The 12,034-nt window shown below is 31.1% G+C and overlaps 1 protein-coding gene across 3 annotated transcripts in view; it reads left to right on the top strand.

Moving 5' to 3' along the window:
• The window catches only part of LOC143041851 (muskelin-like), a 38,728-nt gene that overhangs the window by 427 nt on the left and 26,267 nt on the right, over positions 1 to 12,034 (top strand). For all 3 annotated transcript variants that reach the window (XM_076213969.1, XM_076213959.1, XM_076213977.1), the window contains exons 2-6: positions 3,101 to 3,170; positions 3,615 to 3,757; positions 6,613 to 6,701; positions 10,692 to 10,801; positions 11,511 to 11,648. In XM_076213969.1, coding sequence (XP_076070084.1) covers positions 3,101 to 3,170; positions 3,615 to 3,757; positions 6,613 to 6,701; positions 10,692 to 10,801; positions 11,511 to 11,648 — 550 coding nt within the window. The remainder of the gene's footprint in view (positions 1 to 3,100; positions 3,171 to 3,614; positions 3,758 to 6,612; positions 6,702 to 10,691; positions 10,802 to 11,510; positions 11,649 to 12,034) is intronic.

Raw genomic sequence — 12,034 nt, 5'->3', positions numbered from 1 at the left:
TTTTTGGACCTCACTAAAAAAAAAATTGTTTGGTGTTTTTTTTATTTATTTTCAATTTTTTACAATGTATAAACATATATCAAGTCTCAACAATCCATTGCAATAATCGATTGCAATAACTTTTTTACTATCCATACGAGCCCCAAGTGAAAAAAGAAGCTTCTTTTTTCACTTGGGGCTCGTATGAGCTTCTTTTTTCACTTGGGGCTCATATGGATAGTAAAAAAGTTATTGCAATCGACTAGCAATGGATTGTTGAGACTTGATATATGTTTATACATTGTAGAAAATTGAAAATAAATAAAAAAACACCAAACAATTTTTTTTTAGAGAGGTCCAAAAAAGGGGGGTCCATGCCCCAAATACCTGTGCCTGCAACTGGACGATCTGATCCTACAAAAATCTGTTAGATGTAGAACTCAATTTATATTTTAATGCAATGGAAACTGGGTGTTATGTTCTTTCTGCTTCTGCCAGACAATGGCCACATTCAACAAACTGATTATACTGCCATGGTTTGGTGTGCATAAATAGAAAACCCCCCTCCCCTCAAAAATTTTGATATTTAATTCAGCTTTGTCATCGAGGCCTTAAGGACAAATGGTTGGACCTGGGACTATACACCTTATCGCTGGTCCCAGCTGACCAGAGAATCTGTGCCGCTTGAACTATTAACGTCATCATGGTCATACAACAATCACTTTTCCATAGTGGCTCAGATATTTTGTATTATGACAGCTAATTTGACAGAAACCCATATGATGTCCAGCATTTTTGTCCAGTAATGGTGAACAAATAGTGATAAGGTGTATTAATTACAGGCACTTGTCTCTGTTCCCATGCCAAGCGAGTGGTTAGAAAAATATGGGAAAATATGATGCTATATTGCATTATTTACTCAGAAAATTAAATTCTTATAATTGACAATCAGCACTGCTATCATTACGGAATTGTGATTACCTACGACTTCTGCATTCACAAAATGTTTTCAATAACTACATGTATCAAATCACAGAAGAGCCCACCCAACTTGTAAACAATGTTAAAAGTAAGGAAATTAAAATTTGAATTTCTTATAACATGTTTAAAGCACATGTACATTTGTATATATATGTAAGCCGACAGAACATTGGCAAAGATTCCAATGTTTTGATTTTGAGTAATATGAGTATTTTTCATCATCTTCATCTGACATGATAAAAATATAAGGATTAGAGGTATTGTTGAGGATGTCGGGATGTAAACAACAACAGGCGATTGCATGTATGGCCTTCACCTATAGAACATCAATCCTGTATGTTTTTGGAATGACAATGCTACAAAGATTTGGTTGCTTGTACATGTCGTACATGTATATGAATAAATATACATTGTAATGTCTTAAAATAGCAACAATCAACATTCAATCTATTTAGGAGTGGATCATAAAATTGAGAATGGAAATGGGGAATGTGTCATAGAGACAACAACCCGACCAAATAAAAAACAACAACAGAGGGTCACCAACAGGTCTTCAATGTAGCGAGAAATTCCCGCACCCGGAGGCGTCCTTCAGCTGGCCCCTAAACAAATATATACTAGTCCAGTGATAATGAACGCCATACTAATTTCCAAATTGTACACAAGAAACTAAAATTAAAATAATACAAGACTAACAAAGGCCAGAGGCTCCTGACTTGGGACAGGCGCAAAAATGCGGCGGGGTTAAACATGTTTGTGAGATCTCAACCCTCCCCCTATACCTCTAACCAATGTAGAAAAGTAAACGCATAACAATACGTACATTAAAATTCAGTTCAAGAGAAGTCCGAGTCTGATGTCAGAAGATGTAATCAAAGAAAATAAACAAAATGACAATAATACATAAATAACAACAGACTACTAGCAGTTAACTGACATGCCAGCTCCAGACTTCAATTAAACTGACTGAAAGATTATGATTTCATCATATGAACTTCAGGCACAATCCTTCCCGTTAGGGGTTTAGTATCATATCATCATAACATATATGAGAAGAACATAACCCGTGTCATGCCAACAACTGTTTTTAGAATAAATGTGTTTAGTTCCGATGCAAAGACCTTATCAGTGACTCAATATTAACGCCAAAATATGCAATCTTTAATGACTTGACAACAGTATCGTAATTATATCCCTTCTTAATAAGTCTATTCAAAGGTTTTGTAAGTTTCTGAGGTGAATACTGATACCTTTGTGCTTTATAAAGAATATTTCCATAAAAAATTGGATGTGAAATACCTGAACATATTAGAAGTCTGCATGTTGAGCTATATTTACGAATGATGTCTTTATACCGATGATAAAATTTAGTAAATGTTTTGACTAGTTTGTGATATCGAAAACCCTGGTGTAATAATTTTTCAGTAATCAGTTTGTTAAAAAAACCTGATACAGTTACTAAATTAAAATTATATAAATGTCTAAGAATATAACTTACACATGCTAATTAATATATAGTTCTATTAGATTTTAAATAGAAATACTCAATATTGCGCTATACATTAATTAGCTTCATCAGGCTTGTGCATCTATCAAGGTGAAATCAGATGCATGACAAAAAATATTTTTGTAGCTTAAAGTACACATAGTTGGAGTAAAAGTTGAACACATTTATTGATGTTCTATGTAAAAAAAAGCTAAATATATATTTTTGTATATATATTATATATATGAATTTATATAAATTGAAGGAATTGTTTTGATTTGTTTTTTTGAATCTTTTCTCATCTCTATATATGAATAAATATATATACTTTATTAACATAACTATTCCAATGTTATAACATATCCTGCCATTCCAGGAAGTACAGTAAAATAGTTGGGGTATGCTTAGCCTGACAATGACACCCAACAGCACAAACAAAAGTAAAAAAAATGTATTAGGAATGCACTACTGGTGCTTTTTAACTTGTTTAAACAAAATATTTGATGTCTACATAGTGATGACCTTCACTGAGTTACAATTATTGGTAGACAAAGTGGTGTGCTGATAATTTAAGTGAATCATTATCTCAATTACATGCAGTTAAATGGTAACCTTTGGAACCATAAAAATTATATAGTATTCTATTTCTTGTAGAAATATTTACCTTGATAAGCCAACAGACCAGTCGTCTAGGTGGTCATCAGATTCTAATCATCCACCACAGGTCAGTGATTACTCACATTGTCACTTGAATGATATTACTAGTACATTTATATGGGATTTGTGATATGTGATTTGTTCTAAAAAAAAACAACATCAATATTTTGAAGACAAGCATGATATGAAGGGACATGATATTTTAATTGTCCATGAAAATTTTTATGAAAAGTTAGGACATCTATATATGACACTCACAGACAATTTATATCAAACATTCAATTATAGCAATGCTGTCCATGTATGCAAAAGAAATTCAAGAAAAGAAGAAAATATGACAGTTTTAAACAATGGTATCCTGAAACAACTCTTGATCAAATAACACCAATGTTCCCTTCATTTTTTAATAAAAAATATATGTTTTAGAAATTTTAAAATTTGCTCCTTTAATTGTCATGATTGTTATGTTATAATGCATTTGAGTTAATTTTCTTATATTTTTTTATTTCAGTTCCTAATATTAAAATTAGATAAACCAAGCATTGTACAGACAATAACATTTGGGAAATATGAAAAGACACATGTATGTAATTTGAAGAAGTTTAAGATATTTGGTGGAATATCAGAAAGTCATATGCTCCAGTTACTAGAAAGGTTAGTACATTCTGTGATGTTGAAGGATTTGTGCTGAATACATTTTGTACTAGAATAGACAATGATAGACAGATTAGACATTTGATTACAGGTAATTCACAAGTCAGAAGTTTACTCAAGAACTTATTAATTAATGCTCCATACTACTACTCTATACTATGTCTTAAATAAAATGGAGGGGGGATGTTCTGAAGGGAGAAACAAGAAAAGAAAATGCAATACTGCATAATAAACAGAAAGACAAAACTCAATCAAATCTTAGTTTAATTTTGAAAGGCATAATTGAAAGTACATACTTTTTTGTAATATCGAACAGTTTTCATGGTTTCTGGTCATGTTAGGAAAATCCAAATGCTAATCCAATCTGTAACTTGTTCCGTCATTTTTTTTTACCATCAGAGGGAATCCTTAAAAGTTTGTTCATGTTGTTGGCAGGAGATTAAAATTGACAAATTGCAAAGAGAAATTCCTTTCAGCTACTAAATATGGATGAGAATGAGGTTAAAGGGATAATTCGCGATTTTTCACTTTTCATCTTATTATGTTCATAATACCATAAAAAACATATTCACCAAGTTTTATTTCGATATGAAAAGTAATAACTAGGAGAAAATTGGGAATAATGAATTTTATTTTATCAAACTTCCTGACTTATGTGACGTAGTTTAAGTCTTTGAGCATGCCGGGAGTGAAATTAATCTCATTTAAGTCTTGTTCGTTAACCATCTAATAACGCTATTTAAAGCGCATCGACGACTTTTGGTGTAGCTATTAACCAACGAAAAGTAAGTGATAGCCATGTAACTTTTTAAATTAGATTGTACATGAATGTCGGAACAATTGTGATGATGTCGAATTTCTTCCTTTATTGGAGAACGATCTAATTGATATATAAATTTGTGATTTTACTATGTTCATAACTTCGATGAACCGAAGCAAGTTATTATATCGACCTATATTTAAATCAAATTGGTCATCTTCTTCTTCTTTTGGTATACAATAGTCTATCTAATTCGATGATTACATACTGTTGGCATACGTGGACTAGTCTATTTACAAAACTGTTACCCCAATTTACACAAAATGTATGTTTCTTTCTTATGTTCAATGTATACATGTATATATTTTAAATTGCGATATAGCTCCGTAACTTTCTACCCAGGCGTAGAAATGAATCGTCGACAAGTGCGTACATTTTTTTTAAATCAATATTTCTGGTATGTTCCAATCTGTCCTTTACTATTGACAACGAGTATATATTAAATTTTCCCAAATTAAACCTTGGAAAAAAAATGTAAATAGATTTTTATTTTATCAAATCTTTTTTTTTTTTGTATTATTTATATTTTTATAAATAATATTCTTTACACCAGTAATGTTATTTATAAACAAGCGTACGAGTTTAATAATGATTAGTATATTATATCACTTTCGGACACGCAAGACAGAGATGTATATTATAATTTATACACCTGATAGTTCAAAATGGAGAGTTATAAGTTATCGGCTGTGTACACTGATCAATACCTACAGAAGTGAAACGATGCATGAACTTGCAAGCCCGACAGGAAATCGCTTGAATACCTGGACATGTCACCTCACACCCCTCACAATACCTTTGGGAGTAATATCTTTAGTCGTGCTGGTGATCAGATGATGGAAGATCCGAATTTATTTGAATAAAATTTATTACTTTAAAGAATTATAAACGAATTAGATTTACGAAAACAGTTTTCACGGAACACTTATTTATGATTTAAACTTTGACTTTTTAACTAATTCCAATATTAACAGTTTAAAAATAACAGACTATGGTTATTTAAAAAAATAAGAACATGTTCTGTATCAAGTTAGTTTGTCAGATAAAACAACCGTACGATTGACAAGATATCGACACGCAATTACGACTACATCGGTTACTATAGTTTTGGTCCTTTGTGGTTTATAGACATATCTTGATTTTTAATCGGGGAAGACGACAAAATGGCGGAACGCAGAGAATTGATACTCTAAATTTAAAATCGATGGTGATCTCTTATCTAGCGGAATAAAACTTTAATATCTATAAATTTGAGCATTTCTATATAGAATGGACATAATATCAATTTTTGATTTTTTTGCGAAGTTTCCCTTTAATCCTGTGGAAGTTTCCAAATACACTCAGTCATGTCAGTCGCACATTATACATATAAATAAGACAAGATTTATACACATAGGATATGTTTTTTCTAATTAGACTGCAATCTGATTGATTCCAATCCTGGAGGATATCAGAAAATGAATGATAAAGTCTCTGTTGTTATGGTAACAGTTGACACAAACAGATTGCTATAGAAGTAACTAGGGTTTGCCAAGTCTCACTATTCACTTGTACTGTGTGGATGAGAAGTAGAAACACCAAACATACATACAAATACCCTAGTTTTGTGAAGAAAAGAGCTTTTTAAATTATCATACACTTGCTAAATACTGGTTCTATGTATTAAAGTAAGATGTATATATTAACACACATATCATGAATAGTCATCCATTTATAGTTTTATACAATGTATAGCATCAATAAATATATAAATTTTTAGTATTTATCTGTTCTGATCTTCAAAACAATATCTATATCGGAATTTTTAACATTTTGAATCATTTTTGTTTTCAATAAAAAGTGTTTTTCTGTGCACCTGTCATCAAATAGAAATTAAAAAGATGAAATGAAAAATTCAATTGTCTCACCAAAAACCATATTTTTGCTTATCTATACCATGTATACCATTTAGTGGGAATTAATGAATTATCAAATGATATATATTATACATTGTTGTACTTATAAATGTTTACATGATCAGTTTCATTTTTTACAGTGGATTAAAGAATGACCATATACCAGAATCCTTTCCAATAAAACATGAAATAGATGGAAATCACTTTCCATGTAAATACCTCAAAATAGGTAAGATAGAAAAGATTTTATGAGTATTAGAAGGTTTTAAGAAACTACAAGTTGACTGATTCCAATCCTGGAGGGAATCAGACAGTAAATGTCTCTGTTGTCATGGTAACAGTTGACACACACAGCTTTCTATATAAAGTAATTATGGTGTGACAGGTCTTGCTACATACAAGTACAGTGTAGATGAGAAGTATAAGCACCATACATTTATTTTACAAACTTTTGTTTTGGAATGATTTAATATACCTTTTACTGCATTTTCCTTTAGGTTTCAATCACTGAAATATGAAGTGTTCAGGCATAAGAATTGCTTAAACGTAATATGAAATATTGATTGGAAAATACTTTTACACATGAAGATGTGGTTTCATTGTTAATAAGGTTTATGCTATCTGTACAGATTAATATACTGGCCAAACAGTTAATAATGCACACCACAAGTTAGTAGTGTAGACATTTTTCTTGTTGACTTTATTTTGATAAAACTGGTCCTGGAGAAAAAAAATCTATATTCAAATTGTCAGCTTTCACTTTGGTGAGCATAAATACATTTTTACAAACTGCAAGTTGACTGATTCCAATCCTGGAGGGAATCAGACAGTAAATGTCTCTGTTGTCATGGTAACAGTTGACACACACAGCTTGCTATATAAAGTAATTATGGTGTGACAGGTCTTGCTACATACAAGTACAGTGTAGATGAGTAGTATAAGCACCATACATTTATTTTCCAACTTTCTTTTTTGTGACTATTTACTAGACTGTTTATGGCTAATATATAGGTCATTAACTATTGGTTCATACTTAATAAGGCTTTAGTGGGCATGTGGAAGATTTAAAGAACTATGTTCCAAATATTTTTAATAGAATTAAGTTAAGAAAAAGTCTTATGCTAATCAGAAGTGCAGATCTTAAAACACCATTTGCTATTTGCAACGATTCAATTATTATATTGACCAAACCTGTAAATTATGGATACCACAAGTTCTAAGTGTAGAAGTTTTCCTTGTTTACATTATTTTGACAATAATGGTCATGTAGAAAAAAAAAGTTAAAAGATTCAAAACGTTTTTATATGAGCGCAATTTTTTTTTTATACGATCGCATTTTTTTATCATTGTATGATGTTGTGTCGTCTGTTTTGCGTCATCCGAAGATACGTTTGGTTTCCGGACAAAAACTTGAGTTTAAGGGAATGAATCTGAAAAGGAAGGTTGGGATTTATTTTGGGGTTGATGGTCCCAACTGTTTTGGAAATAGGGGCCAAAAAGGGGCCTATAACAAGATTTTTTTATACTTTCAGAATAATAACTTGTGTATAAGCATTTCAATTGCTCTGAAATTGTACCACAATGTGTAATACCACAAGTAGAATGTTGGGATTCATTTTGGGGGTTATGGTGCATTTTTGTAGTTTCTGGACAATAACTTGTGTGTAAGTGTATGGATCTCTCTGACATTATACCACAAGGTTCCTTAAATCACAAAAGGAAGGATAAGATTGAGTTTAGGGGTACTGCCCATTTTATGAAGGAATTAGGGCCCCAAAAAGGCCAAAAAGAAGCATTTTCTTGTTTCCAGACAAAAACTTGTGTTTAAGTGTATGTATCTCTCTGAAATTGTATTACAAAGTTACATTCTACTAAGGAGGGTATATAGAGTGTGGTGGTAAACAAAAACTTTGGGGGTTACAATTTGTTTTAAGTGGTTCAAAAAAAAAATTTCAAATTTTTTTCAAATCTCAAATTTTTGAAAAGTTTCAAGAAGAAATCTTTAATTGCACAGTATTGCACAATAGATTTGTAAGATCTTGACATTTATTTTGTGTCAGAAACCTATACTATGTCAAAAATTTGATCACAATCCAAATTCAGGCTGTATCAAGCTTGAATATTGTGTCCAAATTTGCCCAAACTGTTCAGGGTTCAACCTCTGTGGTCGTATTAGGCTATGCTAGCAAAGCATTTTATTATTTCATCCTTACAAATTGCAAGTTGACTGATTCCAATCCTGGAGGGAATCAGACAGTAAATGTCTCTGTTGTCATGGTAACAGTTGACACACACAGCTTGCTATATAAAGTAATTATGGTGTGACAGGTCTTGCTACATACAAGTACAGTGTAGATGAGTAGTATAAGTACCATACATTTATTTTCCAAATTTTCGTTTTGGGACTATTTACTAGACTGTTTATGGCAAATATATAAGTCATTTTTAAACTATTGTTTCATTGTTAATGAGGCTTTAGTGAGCATGTGGAAGCTTTAAGGAACTATGTTTCAAACTTTTAGAATAAAGTTAAGAATAAGTCATATAATAATAAGAATTGCAGATCTTGCACCTGTCCCAAGTGAGGAGCCTCTGGCCTTTGTTAGTCTTGTATTATTTTAACTTTTAGTTTCTTGTGTACAATTTTGGAGTTTAGTATGGCGTTCATTATCACTGAACTAGTATATATTTGTTTAGGGGCCAGCTGAAGGACGCCTCCTGGTGCGGGAATTTCTTGTTGCATTGAAGACCTGTTGGTGACCTTCTGTTGTTGTCTGCTCTATGGTCGGGTTGTTGTCTCTTTGGCACATTCCCCATTTCCATTCTCAATTTTACTTAAAACAAGATTTTTTTTTCTGCAACAGTTATTATATTGGCGAAACCTGTTAATTATGGACAATACAAGTTCTAAGTGTATAAATTTTCGTCGTGGACAATATTTGACAAAAATAATTCTGGAGAATTTTTTTTTTCAAAATTCAAAACTGTCAGCTTTTTTTATTTCAAGAGCATAAACTCATTCTTACAAACTGCAAGTTGACTGATTCCAATCCTGGAGGGAATCAGACAGTAAATGTCTCTGTTGTCATGGTAACAGTTGACACACACAACTTGCTATATAAAGTAATTATGGTGTGACAGGTCTTACTACATACAAGTACAGTGTAGATGAGTAGTATAAGCACCATACATTTATTTTACAAACTTCAGTTTTGTGATTATTTCCTTGACCTTTTCACTGGAGATTTATACTAAGTGAATAGCATGATAAAAAAGGATGTAGATGTACATCATTTCTAATTTTAATTGTATTGTGGTTTTCATGTAGGGGTTTGACCACTTTTAAAGGGGATTTTCATCTAAATGAAATATGAATTGTGCAGACATAAAAATTGCTTGACCAAAATTTAAAATTTTGATTGGAAAATTCAATATGTGACCCTTCTTTTGCACAATTTTATGTTGTTTAATTGTTAATAAGGTTAAAGTAAGCATATGGGGGCTTTACAAAATTATTTTCCAAAAATTTAAGAATAAATGTAAAAAAAATAGTGTATTATGATTATTAATATTGCAGGTCTTAAAATAAGATTGTCTATCTGCAACAAATTCTATAATTGCCAAAAAACGTAAATTAAAGGTTTAAAATGTTGAAATAACCTTGTTTCTGACTGTTTTGAGAAATATTGTCATTGAGAATTTGACACAAGTTTCTAAATCCAAAACTATCTGCTTTTTCATAAAACAAGCATAAATACATTTTTACAAACTGCAAGTTGACTGATTCCAATCCTGGAGGGAATCAGACAGTAAATCTCTCTGTTGTCATGGTAACAGTTGACACACACAGCTTTCTATATAAAGTAATTATGGTGTGACAGGTCTTGCTACATACAAGTACAGTGTAGATGAGAAGTATAAGCACCATACATTTATTTTACAAACTTTCATAATCATGTTGGGATTATGTACTTGTCAGTTGTACTACACACTCATTGAAACAGGCAAATTGATTTTATTAAACTTAAACAGTGTTAAACAGAACTTTTATCACATAGATATACCTTTTATTTTTTATTCATTTGGTTGGAGAGACTTTTATGAACTTCAACACTTTAGTGAATTATGTTTACTGTTACTGTTTATAGAGTTTTATATTTTTCAGTTCCAATTTAGTCGTGGGGACTTAGTTTTAATTTCAGTATTTTCATATTTTCAGTTCCAATTCAGTCGTGGGGACCTAGTTTTAATTTCAGTATTTGGTATGTAGAACTACAAGGAATCTCAGACTGGCATATTGTAAAACCAACAATGCATTGGTACAATAATGTAAGTTACAACAATGAAGTAGTATATGACCTAATTATTACTTGATATCTGAATCATTCAAGGTTTATCACTACCTTTTAGATACACAAAATGTAGTACATTGATCATAACTTTCTATATGTCCTATCTATGAAAATTTCCAGAAATTTATCAATGAAGTAGATGCTAAGATATTCCAAGTAAAAACGATGTTGTTGTCAAGAAAAGTACAAAAACTTTTGCAAGGAGCAGGATTCAATTTCACAAAAATACTTACATCTAAATCATATGGCAAAAGCTCAAACACATCAAACGAATGGGTAACAGCTGTCATATTTCTGACTTGGTACAGGCATTTTCATTATTATGTAGAAAATGGCTGATTGAACCTGGCTTTATAGCGCTTAACCTCTCACTTGTATGACAGTCACATAAAATCCATTATACTGACCACAATGTGTGAACAAAACAAACAGACATAATAGGTAAAAATGTCAAAAATAAGGGTACAGCAGTCATTATTGTTATAGTCTTAATCACCATAAAAACAAACAAATATGTAACAAAGAAACACAAAAAGACAGAATTGTAGTTAAATCAACCACATGCTTTATACAATGCAATATTCAATTTAATTCCCACTGATAAATTAAAGCAATCTTTTCCATTCAATGCATACCAACACTTTGATTTTATGGTCAATTAATTTATACGATTACTTTACTTTCAGTTTAGAGAAAGAGAAGCTATACGATTGTGTTTAAAACACTTTAGACAGAGACAGTATTTAGAGGCTTATGAAGCTTTAGAAAAGAAAACAAAAATAGTATTAGAACATCCAATATTGACAGAGTTACATACAAAACTGGTAAAATATAAAATAGTATTAGAGCATCCAATATTGACAGAGTTGCATACAAAACTGGTAAAATATAAAATAGTATTGGAGCATCCAATATTGACAGAGTTACATACAAAACTGGTAAAATATAAAATAGTATTAGAACATCCAATATTGACAGAGTTACATACAAAACTGGTAAAATATAAAATAGTCTTAGAGCATCCAATATTGACAGAGTTACATACAAAACTGGTAAAATATAAAATAGTATTAGAACATCCAATATTGACAGAGTTACATACAAAACTGGTAAAATATTAAATAGTATTAGAGCATCCAATATTGGCAGAATTACATATAAAACTGGTAAAATATAAAATAGTATTAGAGCATCCAATATTGACAGAGTT

The sequence above is a fragment of the Mytilus galloprovincialis genome, chromosome 1 (genome assembly GCF_965363235.1).
Source record: "Mytilus galloprovincialis chromosome 1, xbMytGall1.hap1.1, whole genome shotgun sequence".
NCBI classification, from domain to species: Eukaryota; Metazoa; Mollusca; class Bivalvia; order Mytilida; family Mytilidae; genus Mytilus; species Mytilus galloprovincialis.
This window is presented reverse-complemented; position numbering and strand designations above follow the sequence as displayed.